The 19,704-nt window shown below is 47.3% G+C and overlaps 1 protein-coding gene across 5 annotated transcripts in view; it reads right to left on the reverse strand.

The window, feature by feature from the left end:
- The window catches only part of LOC119954076 (galactosylgalactosylxylosylprotein 3-beta-glucuronosyltransferase 1-like), a 216,723-nt gene that overhangs the window by 39,979 nt on the left and 157,040 nt on the right, over positions 1-19,704 (reverse strand). For 4 of the 5 annotated variants that reach the window (XM_038778925.1, XM_038778926.1, XM_038778928.1 and 1 more), the window contains one exon: positions 862-1,004. In XM_038778925.1, the coding sequence (XP_038634853.1) occupies positions 862-973 (112 nt within the window). In that variant the 5' untranslated portion in view covers positions 974-1,004. Of the gene's footprint in view, positions 1-861; positions 1,005-9,228; positions 9,249-19,704 lie in introns of those variants that run through there. The other variant, XM_038778929.1, reaches the window with a different exon arrangement.

Raw genomic sequence — 19,704 nt, forward strand, 5'->3', positions numbered from 1 at the left:
CTTTCCTTCAGTTGCGAATGCTTGACTGATTCTGATTGATTTTCTAATTAACTCTGTCGCACAAATGATGATCTGTCATTTATGTTCCAATGTTTTTTTTGTTGCATTCACTCTCTAACAGTACTTCCTTGTTCCCTATTCAGTTACTGTTTCCTTGTTCATATTCGCCTCAATCTCTCATTTTATTAACCAACCAATGGCCTGATACTTTCAGCTTTCCTGTATCTTGGACGGAGCACAGCGAGAAAAGTCCAACTGGGAATATCTCACACTTGTTACCTCTCCTGTCTGATCTTTCTTACAGCAGAAGGAAAATCCAGCGGACTCTTTGAGTGGAATGTGGCCAAATTTCCTAAACAACCAGGCAGGCTATTAGAGATGGAAATCTGCCCATTGAGTTTTGTAATATAAACTCCGGGGAGTTCTGAACAGTTGAAAAAGATTTATTTAAAGAAAAATAGCCATACAAAATTTAACAACATTTCTGGAATGATTTCAGCTTATAAGTGTTCCGTCATCTGTTCCAATCTAAACATAGAGTAATGGTTATGGACACTTCTCGATTACCTAGATACAGTATTGCAATTGTAACATTTGTGGGACATTACTCCTTGTGTTATTTTAATAGACAGGTTAAGATACCAGGTTAATTCCTCCTTTAACATTGTGGGCAGAAGGATATCATGTGAACACTTTAACTGTTTGTCTTCTCATTTTTGCAGCGCTCAATTCATATTTTTCAGACCCTGAGATTTTTACATCCAGAGGACATTATGGAACATCTTTACTCGTATTTCTTTCAAAAATCATTTAAAAAATAATGAACATTTTGGGTAGTCGCTAAGCCTGGTTGTCACTTACCCTTTCTCAGGGCCAGCAGAGGTGAGATGGTGTTTTGGTGCCAAACTGTAATAAGCAGTGTCCAGGGTAAAACAATTAATACAATTGCGAGGATGTCTCGTCTCTTCGGCATCTCCAGGATTGGTCCTACATTTCTTCATCACCTACCACAAACCCCATAAGTTTCAGAACTACAGATCATTCAACAAACAGTAGAGTTCACAATATTCTGCACAAGACATTATTACTTTATACACTCCTTACTGTACGACTTTGATTACAACAGTAATGAGAGGGCACAGATTTGGTGATTAGGCAAAAGAAGCAAATGTGATGTGCCAAAAAACCTTTTCACATAACGAATGGTTCGTATCTGGAATGCGCTGCCTGGAAGTGTGGTGGAGGCAGGTTTAATCGAGGTATTCAAGAGGGCATTAGATGGTTATTTGAATGGAAACAATGTGCAAGTGTGTGGGGAAAAGGCAGGAAAATGGCACTAAGTTATGATGCTCGTTCAGGTGGATTGCGCAAATATGATGGGCCAAACGGCCCCCTCCTGCATTGTAACAATTCTGTGATTGTGAACAATGCCTATTCATGCATAGCGAGACATTGCTTAACTAATCTTGGGACAAACAATGGTAATGTGACGCAGCATCTGGAATTCTGGGGCATAGTCTTTCATCCACACTTAGCATGTGTGGCATTATTGGTTTCAGCTATGTTGTCTCATATCAACTGATCAAACTGAGAGTTTGGGAAAAAGGGCGATCAGGGGCTGGATTCTCCGGTTCCCCAGCCATGTGCTTCTTGGTGGCGTACCGTTCACTGATGATGGGATTCTCTACTCCCACCACTTGTCAATGGGATTTCCCATTGAAGCCACCCCAAGCCACCTGGAAACCCACGGGCGTGTTTGTGCTGTTGGCAGGAAAAGTAAATCACAACAGCTGGAGAATTTCGGCTGAGAGGATGACCTACTTCAGGCATTCCCAGTGATCATTCAGTGAGACAGTGACAGCAATTTAGGAGATGATTGTTCTCTTGTCCCCTCTGCACCATCTGCAGAAGTGGACTTTTTTTCCGTAGTTCAGAAGAAAACTAACATCTTCTAATGTGTGCATCATTCTAAATTTATAACTGCAAAGCTTACACACTGAGATATATACTGGAATGCGATGATTGACCTGTACTTCGAACTATATTTGCAAAGTACTGTTCACGAGCCCAACAGTAACCTTCTATCCTATCCCGTCTGTAAAGAAAGATAAAACTCACGCAAATTAACCCCAACAAATCCACCTCAAAAATGCATTTTAACACCTCTACCAGTGTCACTAGTATTTTATACAGTCTTGTTCTCTGAAAATGACAAAAACAATTTCTTTTCAGAAAAACCTTTCTGAAATATATCCACAGTTAAGGAGAGGAAAGATTGGCTCATTTACTGCTCTCTCATTCTCTATCTCAGTGGTTCCCAACCTTTTCAGCAACATGGCACACTTCAATGAGACAAACAACTCCTCGGCACAGTCACTTAGACTCTAGTGAACAGGCTCAAAAAGCAATTAAAAAGTCTAATGGAATCTTAGCCTTTTTCTCCAGTGGTGGCAGTTTTAGGGGGAGAAAAGTAACTGAACATTTTTCCACCTGTTAAGGTGAAGAAAACAAAGCACTTGATGAGCAGCAATTCCAAATATCATCCTCAGTCTCCGTCACCATGTGATGGAGTTGAGATTACTTCAGCATTGAACTTGTTGGGTTTCACTACGCCCTTGTTCATTAGTATTTAGGTCCGGGGTAGGTAGGCAGGGTGGGTGGTGACAGTAACCACAGTAATAGAATCTAGACTCCCGACAGTGCAGAAGGCGATCATTCGGCCCATTGAGTCTGCACGGACCCTCGGAAAGAGCACCCCACCTGGCTCGGCCCACTCCCTCAACCTCACCTAATCTTTGGCAATTTATCATGGCACATCCACCTAACATGCATATCTCTGGATTGTGGGAGGAAACAGAGCATCCAGAAGAAACCCATGTCCTGCCCCGTCCTAGCTTTGGTATCGGTGCATTCTCCAATGAAGCACACATTGTGTCATCTCGCTGTCGAAAACATGACACAACCAAGAACTTCAGTGGGTTCGCAGTTTTAGTTTGAAACCGGTCCTCACAGCACCAGATTGACTTTGGTCTGAGTCAAATGGCAGCTTCTTCAATTACAAAATTGATTAAGACCTCACCAAAGAGGTCCAAGTGTTTTTAATTAATAAAACGCAATGAAGAAAAAGTTGGATTGAGGAGAATGGAATCCCATCAAATTGATATGTTGGCTGAATCCCAAGATCTTAACTAGTTGTTTAATAGGATTGAAAATGGGGTTTCAGAACTATCACTTGGCTGTGCACAATTTCAACCGCACTTGGACAGTTCTCACGGCACACCGGTTGAAGACCACTGCTGTATCTATTGCCTGTTATTATAATTGTGATTGAATGTAGAACACAGAAGGTGGTGACTTGCCCCTTCACTTCTATCATCATTCGCTGGAAAGGCTCCAATGCCAGACTCTTTAAAATTTTGTGTGAGGAAAAGTGAGCTCAGTGGCAGCCTCAAACGTAAGATGGATAGCCAAAGCCTATTTGTATTTGGATGCTAAAAGAATCAAGGGACAGGGGAAAGCTGGGAAAGTGGAGTTGAGAGAGAAGGCCAACAAAATGTTCCTAGTGATGGGGCAGTCTCACGGGGCTGCATGGCTACTTCTTTTTGTATTACTTATGTCTGTATGCTCAAATCATCTGTTTTATTTTTGGTGGTGCAATTAAGGGAAGTCAAGTGAATGGAGACTTTCTTCCTACATTAGTCAGCAAAACAGGTAGATGGGGTATTGGTTCAACATCTCATGCACCTCTGACAATATTGCCACATATATTTATCTGGGTCTGCAATGGGGGTAAGGTGACATCAACTACTAGGAATGTATTATACCATTTGCTTTATCACATTGAAACAGGATTATTATGAGCTCTGGGGCTTGGTAAAGCAGTCTTTAATCAGCTCATTGAAATTCAAATCTTCCCACTGTCTATACCAGAGACTAAGGAAATTGTTTATTACATGGGAGGCTTTGCCTATAACAAGGTCCCCCGTGATTAGTCTGCGCTTTGCAACTGATGGTTTTAATTGACTTTGACTTTGTTTTCACGAGGAAGTAATTTTGAGGTGTCGTGAAGAGAGATTGTCATCTCACTGGGGATATTTTGGTTATAAAAGCAAGATTTCATTTCCAATTCCCCATAGGAACCAGGGACAGGAATCCAGCTCAAAGACTGTTCCTCAAACTGCGCACCAATGTTGTACTTTTAAAGTACAAACTTTGAGGTACATTTTCTGCCACTGCAGCTGGCAAGGAGTCTAGCCTACTAAAAGTATTGTGAATTTTTGGGATGTAGTGCCTATTAGTTCGCAATCATTTTCGTTGCGTGCTCTCTTGCTGTAATCATGTCTCTCCACCAGGTGCGCCAAGTCAGAAAATCAACCCTTTCATCTCAATTGACATCATCAAATTTTATAAATCATGCTTCAGGATACCATGTCTCTCCACTCTGTGCTAAAGAGATGAATTATTTTCCAAGGCAGACCCTGTTTACCATGGTTATGTCAAGCAATGCAGCCAGGGGCTGGTTTAGCTCACAAGGCTAAATCGCTGGCTTTTAAAGCAGACCAGTCTGCAACCAGGGGCTGGTTTAGCTCACCAGGCTAAATAGCTGGCTTTTAAAGCAGACCGGTTCTGCAACCAGGGGCTGGTTTAGCTCACCAGGCTAAATAGCTGGCTTTTAAAGCAGACCAAGCAGGCCAGCAGCACGGTTCGATTCCCGTACCAGCCTCCCCGGACAGGCCCCGGAATGTGTCAACTAGGGGCTTTTCACAGTAACTTCATTGAAGCCTACTCGTGACAATAAGCGATTTTCATTTCATTTTTCATTTTCATTTTGAGCTGATTGAATATTGAGGCAATGGGCAGAAGAGTTCAATCAGAGTTGAAGGGCTTGATGATTGCTGTTGTATTATGTAATTTGGAATAACACAAGCTGCCACTTGATGCAGTTTTGAGTTAAAGATGCTCCAGACTTTGAAGTAAATTCAATGTGTTTTAATGAACCATAAGCACAGTTCTCAATGAGTTCGACTTTCTGCTAATCTAAATGTAGCAACTCAGTCTAACTGAACCAGCCTTGCTCTAAACCATGTGCTGGGGTGTGATACACCCCAGAGTGTCCTGTCTGCTCATTGGTCATGTCCTATTCATTAGCTGCATGTTTGCATATTATGACATCTCACTTTAAAAAAATGTTTTGTTGGAGTATGTGAATGTATTTACACGTGAATGAGTCAGTCTAACATGACTGATGGAGGACAACAGAACAGAGCAAACAAACCAAACGTTCACAAGTCCTGTCTCTGAGGCTTGTGTCTGATTCTGGTCGACCACCGGAGAGGTGGCGGAGGGGACGACGGCGCCTTGACAGGCGGGATTGAAGCCTGACTGGTGGCCTCATGGTGCGAGGTATCAGGAGGTGGCAATTCAACATATGGAAATGGAGGAGAAAGTGGTTGCGGGCAGGCAACATTGCGCAGTGCCCGTTGATTCCTTCGCACGATGGAGCCATCAGCCATTCGTACAACATAACAGTGGGGCGCAGCCTGGCGAACAACGACAGCCGGGGCAGACCACCCACCATCCGGTATCTTGATTGCGACAGTGTCTGCCGGGGATAGCACGACCAGATCGGTGGCATGGGCATCATAGCCCTGCTTTTGATGGTCTCGAAGCTGCTGCATCTTCTGCAGCACCCGGAGGTGATCCAGGTTTGGCAGGTGTATGGCTGGAAGCATCGTCCGTAGGTCCTTGTTCATCAGGAGTTGAGCCGGCGACATGCCAGTGGACAATAGAGTCACCCTGTTCGCGAGCAGCGCAAGGTAAATGGCGGAAGCAGAGTCCGCGGCCTTGCAGATGAGCTGTTTCACAATGTGCACCCCTTTCTCGACTTTTCCATTGGACTGCGGATAGTGCGGACTGGAGGTGACATGCTGAAAATTGCATGACCTGGCAAACGTGGACCATTCTCGACTGTTAAAGCACGGGCCATTTAACTCATGATGGTGATTGGGATGCCATGCCTTGAGAACGTCGCCTTACAGGCTTTGATGACGGTACGAGAGGTGAGGTCCGGGAGCTTCAGCACCTTAGGGTAATTCGAAAAAATTGATGATCAATACGTAGTCACGACCATTCGCCTGAAAGAGGTTGATGCCAACCTTGGACCACGGAGAGGTCACTATGTCATGCTGTTGGACCGTCTCCATGTTCGTGATGTCCTGGCTGATGCCGGGCCAGTAGACAGCCTGCCTGGCTCTGCGTCTGCACTTCTCGACGCCCAGGTGTCCCTCATGAATCTGGTGCAGCACCAAGCTCTGGAGACTGAGCGGAATGACAATTCTGTCCAGCTTGAGGAGGATACCATTAATCACTGTCAGGTCATCCTTCACATTGTAAAATTGTGGGCACTGCCCTTTCTGGTGAGGCTGTGGATGATGCGCTGCAAGAGGGGGTCTTTGGCTGTCTCATCACGGATGAGAACTACCTTCTCATCTGTTGCCGGGAGAGTGCTTGCACACAGCTGCACCTGCGATTTGATGTCCTGGATGATCTCCAGAGGCTCACTGGGCGAGGTGACAGAGCGGGACAATGCATCAGCGATGATGAGCTCCTTGCCAGGTGTGTACACCAAGTTGAAGTCATACCTCCTAAGTTTAAGCAGGATTCTGTGCAACTGAAGCATCATGTCATTCAGGTCCTTGTGGATGATGTGGACCAGAGGCCTATGATCCGTCTCAACAGTGAATGTCCTCAGGGACCCTCATCGCCTCGATGGCCTTGATTTTGTCTGTGTCCGGGTGCACACCATGCTGTGAGATCTGGTCGCCTGGGAACTTGAGCTTCGATGTGCCAAAACAACATTTGGACCTCTGTAACTTTAGGCTGTTGGCATGTACACAGTGGAATGCCTTCTGGAGATGGGACACATGTTCTTCAGGGGTTGTGGACCATATGATGATGTCATCCACGTACACATGAACCCCTTCAATGCCCTCCATCATCTGCTCCATGATGCGATGGAATATCTCCGATGCCGAGATGATGCCAAATGGCATGCGATTGGAGCAGTATCTGCCAGAAGGCGTGTTTAAGGTGCAGAGCCTTCTGCTGGACTCTTCCAGCTGGATTTGCCAAAATCCCTGTGATGCATCCAATTTGGTGAAGAAGCGTGCGTGTGCCATCTCACTCGTGAGTACCTCCCGCTTCAGGATGGGGTAGTGTTCCTGTATGATATTCTTTTTGAGATCCTTAGGATCAATGCAGATGCGTAGGTCCCCCGAAGGCTTCTTTACGCACACCATTGAGCTGACCCAGTCAGTCGGTTTGGTGACCTTGGATATGATGCCTTTTTGCTGAAGATCCTTGAGCTGTGCCTTCAGGCACTCTCTCAGTGTAGCAGGGACACATCGTGGTGTGTGGCCCACTGGCTTGGCATCGGGTCGTAGCAGAATCTTGTATCAATACGGCAACGTGCCCATCCCGTTGAACACATCTGGTAGTGGGCGAGGATGTTGTCGATGCCACCCTGAAGATCCACATGGGAGGATATCGTGGTGTAAACCCTTTGAATGAGATTCAGCTGCTTGCAGGCATGCGTGCCTAGTAGGGATGTCCTGTCTGGCTTAACAATTACAAAGCATAACCGTGCTTGTGTCTGTCGGTTGGATACGTGCAGATGGCAGGATCTCAGTGCTGTGATGGCATTCCCGTTGTAATCCAGGAGCTGGCAGGCAGCTGGAAGGACCGTGGGGGGCTTCTTAATGTGTCTGAAGTCTGCCTGTGAGAGGAAGTTGGTAGAGGCACCTGTGTCCAGCTTGATCTGGATTGGGCAGTGGTTGACCTTCATCACTGCTCGCCATTTGTCTTCGGAATCCACATCTAGGATTGACTGGACTTGCGATGAGTCTGGTGTGGCATATTCACACGTTGTAATAATGCCCACACGGTAGGCGTTGTCCAGGTATTCATCATCTGGATCCGTTGCACTGTCAGGATAAGAATCCTGTAGGCGTTGTTGCACACTCCGGATGTGCTGTCATCGGAATTTGCACCTGACTGGCGGTGCAGATCTGCACAGGGCTGCATAGTGGCCTGGCTTCCCGCAGTTTAAACAGCGTCTGCCTCTTGCAGGGCAGTGTTTCTTTAAATGGGCAATGCCACAGTTGGAACACGTCATGATGTCGGCGTCCTGACGCCCTGTGCATTGTTGCACATGCGCAGTGCGGTTCTCAGACGTCTGCACCTGCGCAGTGCGGGTTTCGGCCGCTTTGTTATACCGGTCGCATCACGCATGCGTCGGGCCCTGGGAAGAGCGTGCAAAATGGCCTCTCTGCTGAGAACTTCTCTGCTCTGGTCTTATCCCTGCACAGTGGTTAACACTGATGCTTCACATGGCCAGGCTGCCAGGTTCAGTTCCCGGCTTGGGTCACTGTCTGTGCGGAGTCTGCACGTTTTCCCTGCGTCTGCGTGGGTTTCCTCCGGGTGCTCTGGTTTCCTCCCACAAGTTCCAAAAGATGTGCTGTTAGGTAATTTGGGCATTCTGAATTCTCCCTCTGTGTACCTGAACAGGAGCTGAACCTTCTGGGCTTTTCTCAGTAACTTCATTGCAGTGTTAATGTAGGCCTACTTGTCACAATAAAGAGTATTATTATTATTGGGCATTGCATAATACAAATACCAAAAAGATAACTGGATAAAAGCAAATTACTGCGGACGCTGGAATCTAATACGAAAGAGAAAATCCTGGAAAATCTCAGCAAGTCTGGCCGCATCTGTAGGGAGAGAAAAGAGCTAACGTTTCGAGTCCGATGACTCTTTGTCAAAGCTAACAGACAGAGAAAGTGGGAAGTATTTATACTGTGGAGTGAGAATGAAAGATGAGTCTTTCATAGCCACAGAAACCCAGGGAAACTGGGTGCTAATGGCCACAGATACCAAGGTGAAAGAGTGCCCAGAGAGGACAAAAGATGTGAAAGGTCAAACAGCAGGGAAACTAACATCAGAGGATGAACTGCAGATGGGGGGTGGGGGGAGGGGAAGGGGGAAGCAAAGAGGAGAAAGATGAAGGAAAGATGGATAAGATTGAGGGGGGGGGAATTAAATATATATTAAGAAAGAAATAAATGGTAAATGACAGTTAAAATGAAATGAAAACAAATGTGGTGGGGTGGAGCTGATCATCTGAAGTTGTTGAATTCGATGTTCAGTCCGGAAGGCTGTAGTGTGCCTAACCTGAAGATGAGATGTTGTTCCTCCAGTTTGCGTTGAGCTTCACTGGAACATTGCAGCAGGCCAAGAACAGACATGTGGGGATGGGAGCAGGGTCTTTTGCTAAAATGGCAAGCAACAGGAAGGTCAGGGTCCTGAATGCGCACAGACTGAAGTGGAACTTTAACCTACAAATAGGAGCATGTTGGCATATTGTTTGTTGTATCTTGTTGTCATCAGGGCCATGTGCAATTGGAAACATTGGAAATGTTCACTGTATATTGTTACAACAACTTGGGCCAGTGCGCAGTAAGATCAATCCCCATTTGACCCGGAGTTCCAACACAATTGAAATTAACTATTAAATCTTAGGGAATACCCAAGTTCTTTGGTCTTTGGCTGCCTAATGACTACAGCCATCAAGTTTGTAAATTGGAACACAATTAATTTTTATTAATAACAATAACTATAATTAAATAAGCAGCAAATATAACTGGCTAATTATTATCAAATTCCTAACCCCCCCACCCCCTCTTTAACTTGCCCCACTCTCTAAACATAGACAAAAGATAAATAAACAAAGAGGGGAAAGGTGGGTGCAAAGGAAAATCAGAAGAGAAATAAAAATGCTAAAAGTCTCGGCTTCAGAAGGATATCTTCGAGTACATCTTTTAGTCTAGGCCTTTATTTGGAGGTTCTTGCTTTCCAGCCTTAATGGTTTTCACTGTAGGTTTATCAGGATCTGAACACTTCTCTGCAGATACAGAAACCAGCAGGCAGCACCCCTTTTGGAGAGTGAAAGAGAGCATCTCACAACATCGTCTCCCGGCATCCAGGCACATTCTGAATCCTTCCTGGGTCCTCTGAAAACCTCCCACCTGACTGAAGCCAATCAGAGTCTGTTGCCAGGCAGAATACGGGGGTCGATTCTCCAAAATGGAGCCCAAGTGATCACGCCGTTGTGAACGCCGTCGCGTTTCACGACGGCATGAACCGGGCCTGGGTACGACAGATTCTGGCCCCCACAGGGGGACAGCATTGCGCTGGAGCGGTTCACGCTGCTCCAGCCTCGTTTTGCGGCGCCAAATGGGCACCGCGCCAACATGCGCATGCGCGGGGGACTTCTTTAGCGCACCGGCCCCGACTGAAGATAGCGTCGGTGTGCAGGGGCCGGGCGCGCAAGAAAGTAAGCCCAGTGGGGAGAGGCCGGCCCGCCAATCGGTGGGCCCCGATCACGGGCCATACCCCATCGGAGGCCCCACCCCCGGTGAAGGAGCCCCCCTCTTCCCCCCCCCCCCCCCCCCCCACAGGGCGCCCCCAGACTGTCCGCGCTGAGTTCCCGCCGGCAGCAACCAGGGGTAAACGGCGCCAGTGGGACTCTGTGGTATCGGCACGGCTGATCGGCCCATCCGGGACGGAGAATCGACGATTCCAGCGGCATGCACCTCGGAGAATCACGCGCCGGCGTTGGGGCGGTGTGGCACGGTTGCTGCGATTCTCCGGTCCGGCGTGGGGCTCGGAGAATTGCCTCCACCGTCTTTGGCCAATCTATTGGCCAACAGTCAACTAATCGAACCAAATCTCTCTGGTCTCTTAGGTGTCACAAAGTCTGAGTTCTTCTGTAAAAAATCTAAATCTTCATAGGACAGCATACTATTTAGTCCGTTTAGGTCAGTTGGCTGGACGGCTGGTTTGTGATGCAGAGCAAAGCCAACGACACAGGTTCAATTCCTGTACAGGCTGAGGTTATTCATAAAGGCCCCGCCTCCTCAACTGTGCCCCTCGCCTGAGGTACGCTGATCCCCAGGTTAAATCACAAGGGTCCTTACAAAATTTACTGCAGAATTGTAAAGCAAACAAATGTATTGATATTTGGTGCGATTGAATGGCCACGCTGCGTTCGAAAAGCAGTGACGCAACGTGGCTGATAGAAGCTGGAGACATCACTCCCGGGATCTACCATGCTCCCAGGCCGAGATTCTCTAAAATCCAGGCCAAGAGTTGACGCCGGCGTAAACAGTGGAGTGCTGTACACCGGCGTGAACCGGCCTCCTGGCCCAGCTATTCACCGTTTTTTAGGGGGCTAGCATGGTGCCGGTGTGCTGCGCGCTGCTCCGGCGCTGAAAGGCGGCCCTGCATGGCCAGCACGGGTCCGCGCATACGCGCGACGGCCGTATCCGCGCGGTATATGCGCATGGTTGCCGTCTCCACGGCAGCGCGGAGCAACATGTCGGGTACCTAACAGCGGGCCCGCACGGAAGGAGGTAGGCCTGCTCCAGATCGCAGCCGCCCACTGATCAGAAGCCCCGATCGTGGGGCTGGACACTGTGGAGTCACCCCTGGAGTCATATCCCTCCGTCCCCCACCAGGATGTCAACAGCGGCTGTGGGTCTGAGCTCCAGCCGGGCAGTACCAGGTTTGAACCACGCCGGCAGAACTCGGCGGGAGTTCAGCCTGTCGCCCGCGGAGAAACGGTGCAGGGTCCTATATCAGCGCCCCCCAACCGGCACCACGGCGACCGCGCGGGCGCGATTGGCCGGATGATTGGTGGCCCGGCGTCGGAGGGGCGTGGCGGAAATTTCCTGCCCTCCGGCAATTCTCTGATCCGTCGCAGGCTCGGAGAATCCCGGCCCCAATGTCTCGTGAGATCTAACGTGATCTCACAGCGTTGCCATGTGAATCCCGCCATTGTGGCTGAGATAATTTTCTGACAAATCTACATATTAGAGGGAGACAGCTAGCCTCACTCTAATATGCAGTTCCCTGAGGTAACCAAGGCATTAGGAACTATCTCCTTTGCTTCAGAGACATTGGGCGAGTGCCATTCAATACTTGTCTACTTGTCACAACAAACAGGGACCAGACAGAACGGCACTCCTGGGTAACCCCAAGGGGATGGGAGGCCCCAAGGTGCATTCCTTCTGGGCAGCGTTGTACCCTGACAAGTTTGGTGCCACCCAGGAACCCTGGCAGTGCCACCTGGGTGCCAGCCTGGCATTACCAAGGTGCCCATGTGGCACTGCTAGCTAGCAGGGGTACTGCCATGGTACCAGGTTGGCACTGCAAAGCTGGCATTTTGCGCACAGTGGTGATTGGGCCGGGGTGCGGGTGCGGGAGTTGGGGGATTGCGAGGGCCGCTCATGGTGAGCTTTGGCTGGGGGAGATCCAGGGTTGCGTCTGGGGCTCCGCTACACTGATGAGTTCACAAAAGACTTAATTTTTATGGTCCTGGGTAACCCTTGGGCCACCTCTGCCCCAGCCTCAGTTCATCCCTTTATGTGGATCGGTGTCAAATTTCTGTCAAGTCTACGTTAAAGGTGCTATTTAAGGGCAATTGTTGTTGATGGCTCGTGCTGTTTGATGACCAGAAATTAAGCAGTAACGATAAAGTCTCATTTTGAAGTGACATGGGAATCACTTATGGGAGTGACCGGAAATGCTGAATCTGAGAAAATATCTTGAGCCGGCTGGAAATTTGAAACACTACACATCACTGTTGTTCGTGGTGGAGGACTGCAAACAATTTCTGTCCACAAGGTTCTTCAACTCACCCAGGCTGGCTTTAGTAAAGTTCTTCAGGATTCCATTGGAAAGAACAGACTTGTATTTGGTCACGAGTTGTAAGTAGATGTTTCCTCATTGGGGTGAAACATGGTCACCCCCTCAGCAAGCATGTGGCTGAAGATAAATGTTGGACATAATCCCACCAGGATGAATGAATTTCCACCTAGATGTGGCAATGGATACATGACAAGCATCTAAGATCCGTTCTTGAAGAAACACTCAGCAAGGAACCCTTGACAATGAACGAGAGAGATCCCCACTGATATGATCACTTGTAATCTTACCTTCTGCCCACCACCTTCGCTGTTTCAACCCTAAGCCCATGCTTAACTATTTTGTAGAAACTAAGTTCAAACAGGGCAATCATATAATCAACTATATACCACTGATACATGGGCAAGCAGTAGTCCATTAAGAGGCACTGCACAGCCTGATTTCACCCCTCCTCCTCACTCCCAATGAATTCCGTTGCAGGTCAGTTTCCTAAAAATCTAAACAGTGAATGTCAGAGGGATAGTCAATCGTTCAGGCCATCAAAGCGCAAGCCTAAACCTCTCCTCATTCTCTGTCACACTCAAATGCCCCCCATTCTCAGAAGCCCACTCAGATTGGAAATGATACTGGCTCCCTAAAACAACAGGATAGCACAATTTCAAATTGTTACCTTTCCTCTGGGTGCAATTTCCTCTCTACACTCTGTGATGCAATTACAATTCTGTTCTTATATAAGTGATTTTACCAGTTCATTAGATACAGTGCACAGAGAAATTCTGTCTCTTCCTCCCCAAGGGTCATTTTATTCAAATGTACATTTATCGCTGGAGCCGAGGAACTGGAGTGAACTAGAACATAGGCTGGATCTTCCAAGATGCTCAAAGGAAACATCTTAAGAAAGTAACTTTCTTTCCTTTATTGTCTATTAGTTCACGTAATTTTCAGCAGCCAACAGAATAGTTCTGCAAACCAGTCCCTGACAAAATGGCCTGAGCAGGAATTTTGTCCATAGCAAATGTTTCTGTGGCTTGTGAGCTAAAAGTGGGTTATGGGGCCACATTTAACTTCCCTGTGTATGAAGCAAACAATAGCATATTACTTTTCATCCTGCCAAAATTGACTCTTTATGTAACTTGGCTAAAAGCATTAGCTGTGCCAGTTGCCATGGCAACATTCTTGTGCCACGTAAAAATCACCCAGAAAGAGGCACCTTCTCCCAAGCAAACACAACAAACAATTCAAAGAGTTCCAATTTCTTCATTATGTACTCCCCTGAACCTTGCCATTTCTTGTGACCAAACTAATGGATGTGCTGGCACATCTAAAGAACTGAATTTAAAATGCACAACGGCTCTCCATTACTACAGCGAGTGCAGTCTTTAAGCAGTGGCCTGTGCCTGCTGGAGGTGATCAGAACATTTTTTGTAGTGGAGACATTCAGTAGCACACCCACATGTCAAATGAGTCGGAAGGAGTGATATAAGTGTCAATCATGGACTTATATCCACATGTTCACTCCACGTTGAAGCACTACCTGCAGCAGTAAATGGCGAAACTGACTGCACTTTTGTGAAGTGTATTTATTTTTGCCATGTTAAAGGCGCTATGTAAATGCAGGTTGTTGTTGAGTCATGCTATTTTATGACTAGATCATTGACAGTAAAGGTAAGGGCTGCGATTCTCCGCTCCCCACGCCGGGGGGGAGAATCGCGGGAGGGCCGGGCGAATCACGACAGGCCGCCCTGGCACCCCCCGCGATTCTCCCACCCCCCCAAAATGGCGTGTCGCGTTTTGCTCGGAGAATTGCCGCTTTTCTCGGCGACCGGCGATTCTCCGGCCAGGATGGGCCGAGCGGCCTGACGACTCCGACCGGTTCACGCCGGCGGCAACCACACCTGGTTGCTGCCGGCGTAAACATTGCGCGACAGGTAAGTGTGGGGCCTGTGGGGGGCGGAGAGAGGATCGAGCACCACGGGCGTGCTCGTGAGGTGACTGGCCCGCAATCGGTGCCCACCGATCGTCGGGCCAGCATCTCTAAGAGACGCACTCTTTCCCCTCTGTAGCCCCGCAAGATCAAGCCGCGCTGTCTTGCGGGGCAGCGGAGGTGAAGACGTCAACCGTGCATGCGCGGGTTGGAGCCGGCCAACCTGCGCATGCGCAACTGACATAATTTAGGCGCCGCCGGCCACGTCATTCTCGGCACGCCGCTTTGACGCAAGTGTCAAGGCCCGGCGCCCGAGATTCGCGCAACGCCGCTCCCAGCCCCCCCGAGGGGATGGGGGGGGGGGGGGGGGGGAGGATAGGGGGCGAGGAGCGGCCTCCGACACCGGAGTGAAACACTCTGGGTTTCACTCCGGCGTCGGCACTCAGTCTCCCTTTGGGAGAATCGCGCCCAGAGTCTCATTGCAAGCAGCGTGGGAGCTACTTACGGGAATGACTGGAAGTGTTGAATCTGAGAAAGTATTGAAAGCACACTGGAAATTTGAAGCAGTAAAGATTACTGATGGTGGTGGGCTGACAAAGGATTAATTAACAATTTGTGTTGTAGTCAATGAACTGTTTGTTCACCACATTTATCAGCAACAACCATGTACATGTGTATCACATCACTGCACAAAATTAAATGACGGACTTTGAATAAAAATTAAAACAACTTCAGCAATCAATAAAACAAACAGGCTCGTGGCAGTGCACAGAGGTACCAAGTACCTCCTGCAGGCAAATGCAATAGATCTATCATTCCCTGCACGTTGCTTGTTCAGTGTGGAATAGCATTGGCGATTTTCCAGCTTTCTAATGACACAAATGTCCTGAAGCAAAATTTCCAGGAAAGTTTCTGCGCTGACATTAATTTATACACCTGCACAAATGCATGTTGCCACCCAGCAGTATCTCATGTCAAATTAGAATTCATTCTCTCGCATTTCATCGCATTTCCTCTGTGTAAGAGTAGAATAATTCTTGTTATGACAGGCCACAGCAAAGTAGTATACTGCAGGTTTGATGCGAAGCCATTTTTTTGAACCGTAATAGGATTATTCCTATCACATTTCAAAATATCAAATCAGTTCTTGTTTGCTTTGATGCTTTTCAACTAATACGTAAGAAACTGAGTAATATATTCCAAAATACAGCTCAGCAATCTTCAATCACTGGCTCATGCATTTTGAAATGTCATTCATCACTGGTTTCCTTCTGTTAATCACCTTCACAATTCTCTCATCATCCTCTCGTACAAATTGATTGTTCTACAATATTTGTGCAAAGTTTCCTTGAGTATCTTGGGGCCGAGAAACTGGAATGTGTTTGTGCCGAACTCAGGGGGTGAAGACAGGAGCTGAAGTGTCCCAATTGGCATGCACTCATTCTCCGCCAGAGGAAATGATGTGTGGCAAGGTTGTAAGGGCCACCTACCCCCCCCCCCCCCTCCCCATGCAACCCCGCCCCCCCACCCCGTCTCCGCACACCCACGATATCATCCAGGTACACAGTTGAAAGCAGCATTAAACAAATGCAAGGGGTTGGATTCTCTACCAGCGGGACACTCTGTTGTGCCAGCAGCGCACTCACGTCCATGGGTCTCCTGGTGGCGTGGGGTGGCCACGATGGGAAGTCCCATTGGCAGATGGCAAGAATGGAAAATCCCGCTGCCGGCGAGGACACGCTGCCCAGGAAAACGCCACTGGCAGACCAGAGTATCCTGCCCAAGGGCTTTGCTTATATTGGTTTGGAACTAACCATAGTACCAAACTAAGAAGGGCTGCCACAAAAAAGTGTTGTCAAATAAAAAGTCACATTCTTGAATTCTCTGACACATCCCAATCTCCTCCCTGTCCCGGATTCACTGGTCCAGTGCCAGCATCCCTGCCAATTGGCTTTCCTCCTTTTCACACCCAATGTTCTGCCTGATATGGTGAGACCGACAACTGACAGCATGCCAGTCACATCCTGTTGCCTCAACCTGGGCACTAACCTCTTGCCAAGCCATCACCTCTGGACCCTTTCCTCACAAATCTTTTTAATACCATGCATACAAAACATTTTGCCCCCGAACCCGAGATCCTAAAACAGTATTCTGTTTCAGGACAAGAGTATGGTCAACAAAAATAATGTATTCCTTCTGGGAAAGGTGAATGACTATTTCACAATAATCTCACTGTTTAAGACTCCATGACTGAAGATTTAACTTGTCTGTTCTCTCAACAAAATTGCCTGACTTCTAAGTCATTTCTCTTTTTGTTTCTATCACCAACCATTTTGTTTTTTTTTTTCATTTTACAAATATTATTTCGCTTTAGGGGTGGATCTTTTTAGAGCCTTGGCAGCAACTTAGGCTGGATGGACATTGGGGAAATGTGTAAGGGTCTACGAAAGCCCCTGAATAATATTAATCTTTATGTTAGCAACTCACTAATGCTCTTTCCTGGTTTTATTTTATTGGGAATATGCCTAAATAAATTGGCAAAAGATCCAGAGGCAAGATGAGGAGAATATTTTTTGCTTAATGAATTAGAATCTTGAGTGCACGCTTGAAAGTGCAGTAAAATTAGGTTTTAAAAATTTTTTTAAGTACCCAATTCTTTTTTTTCCAATTAAGGGACAATTTAATGTGACCACTCCACCTATCCTGCCCATCTTTTGGGTTGTGGGGATGAGACCCATACAGACACAGGGAGAGTGTGCAAAGTCCGTCTGACAGTGACCCGGAGCCGGGATTGAACCCGGGTCCTCAGCACCATGAGGCAGCAGTGCTAAAGCCACTGCGCCGCCGTGCCGCCCAGCAAAAGCAGATTCAGTTACAACTTTCATAAGGAAATTGGGTAAACATTTGAAGGGGAAAACATTGCAGGGTTATGAGGAAAAGACATGAAAGTTATATTCTGAATACAGCATCAAGACCAGGACGAGCTGGATAAAGAAAGGACTACTTTTTGGGGTTCCCGCGTGCAGAATGAATGCTCTCTCCCCTCTCAATGACATGAGGATACACAGTGGCCTCTCTCCTAAAATACAGATTGCATATGGTCCACTCACAAAATCAAGAAAGCATCTATTCTACAGCTTGGACTTTGCCATAATAAGGATTTTGGATTGCTGCCAAAGTTAGTATAAAGTACAGACTCTAGAATCATAGCATAGCACTGAAGGAGGCCATTCAGCCCGTTGTATCTGATTCAGATGACAGTCAGACCATACCTAGCTTGTTTGGTCTGTGGAGGCCTTTGTTGCCTATGGCAATTTTAAATTTTAATGGCTTGTTACCCACTTCAGAAATATTGAGGTCCAGGAAACGCAGCTTGATACATTGTCAGAACAGCATAAACTCAGATAGGGTATCAGCTGCCTTCCAATTAAGGGCAGGAAATTCTGTGGTAATCTTGGACCTTTTTGCAGGATTTTAAAGCTAACTGGAGCTATTATCAGCTGCGCAAATTTCCTTCAGATCTTTTCGAGTTAATTAAGCTCAGAATTGCAGTGCCTTTAGTGGCCAGAGCTTTAGCTGATCATTGGTTCCTGCTTAGCTTTAATAGTGGTGTTGTTGGGCTGTTTCTGATGATTTCTTTTGGGTCGACTTTTAAGTTTTGCCCACAAAGCAATGATTTAGGTTGAAAAATGACTGCAGTGCTTCTAAAATGAAAGCAAAACAGTGAAGAAGGCTTTTGACAGGTTTCTTTCAGCTAATAGGAACTGTTACTGGACGGATTCTTCTTCTGAGACCAGCCTGCAGCGCTTATCTTCAGCAATAAAGAATTCTCCTGTCTCTGAGCTCTTAAAGCTCAGAGAGACCACCTGGAATCTGCTGTCGGATTTCTATCCAGCTTAAAGATTTTACGAGATCCATCTCTTCATTCAATAAATCAGGACAAACACAAATATTTGTCTTTGAAACGAGGTTGATTTTGTTTCGAATGTACTCCTGGCACTGTGGACAATGCTGATAAGGCTACATTTATTTACCTCAGTACGTGTGATGGTGGGGGAAGTCATGCGGTGGGCAGGTAGCTCCCCTGTCTCTGAGCCAGGAGCTCTATGTCCAAGGGGGACATGATGGCAGAGTGGTAACATCACCAGTCTAGCAATCCAGAGACCCAGGCTCATTCTCTGGGGACATGGATTCAAATCTGCCCATGGCACGTGGAGGAATCTAAATTCGTTCAATAGAAAATCAGCAATCTCAGTGATGGTCACCTATCCTTGATTGTTGTAAAAAAATCATTGTGTCCATTTAGTGCACTTATTGGAGGGGAAATAAGCTGACTCTGCAACGTGGTTGACTCTTAACTGCCCTCTGAAATGGCCTAGCCTTAATTCACTCAGTTCAAGGGTAATTAGGGATGGCAACAAAAGCGGGAAAGATTTAAAAAATAAATCTCACCCCAGGACTTGATGGCCAAAGGAAATGGATTCATATCATGGCCAAACAGTTTCAGTGTCAACTTGTAAATCCTTTCAACATATGCCGATGGCAGGCGGTCAGAGTAGGGGTCAGCTTCTTGGTATGCCATGTGATGGATAGAAATTGGAACTGCTACCATCATTTCCCAGAGCTCCAAGCGACAAAGTGTATCTTGCCAGAACAACTTGGACTTCTTGTGGGGCGGGTCAGTCAACGTGGATCAGGTTGGTTCCAACAGCAACGGGTTCGCTCCCATTCTGGATGGGGTGCCTATGGGATCTGCCGCCATGCCCCACCTGTGGTGGTGACTGCGGCGCTGTGGGCAGGACCTGCCTTCAGGTACAGAACCAAAATTGTCTTCAACTGCTGAGTCCCTCGCAGTGATAAACCCCATGTGATATCAGAAAGGAATTTTAACAATAATGTGCCCAGATACCAGAGGGAGAGCCAGGGTGCCACCCTGCCTCACCTCTACCACCCAGGGGTCTCCAATGGCGTAGGAGACCCTCCATGTACCGTTACGCCTGATCCACGTGTGCATGAAC

This window comes from Scyliorhinus canicula, chromosome 19, assembly GCF_902713615.1.
Source record: "Scyliorhinus canicula chromosome 19, sScyCan1.1, whole genome shotgun sequence".
In the NCBI taxonomy this organism is placed as follows: domain Eukaryota; kingdom Metazoa; phylum Chordata; class Chondrichthyes; order Carcharhiniformes; family Scyliorhinidae; genus Scyliorhinus; species Scyliorhinus canicula.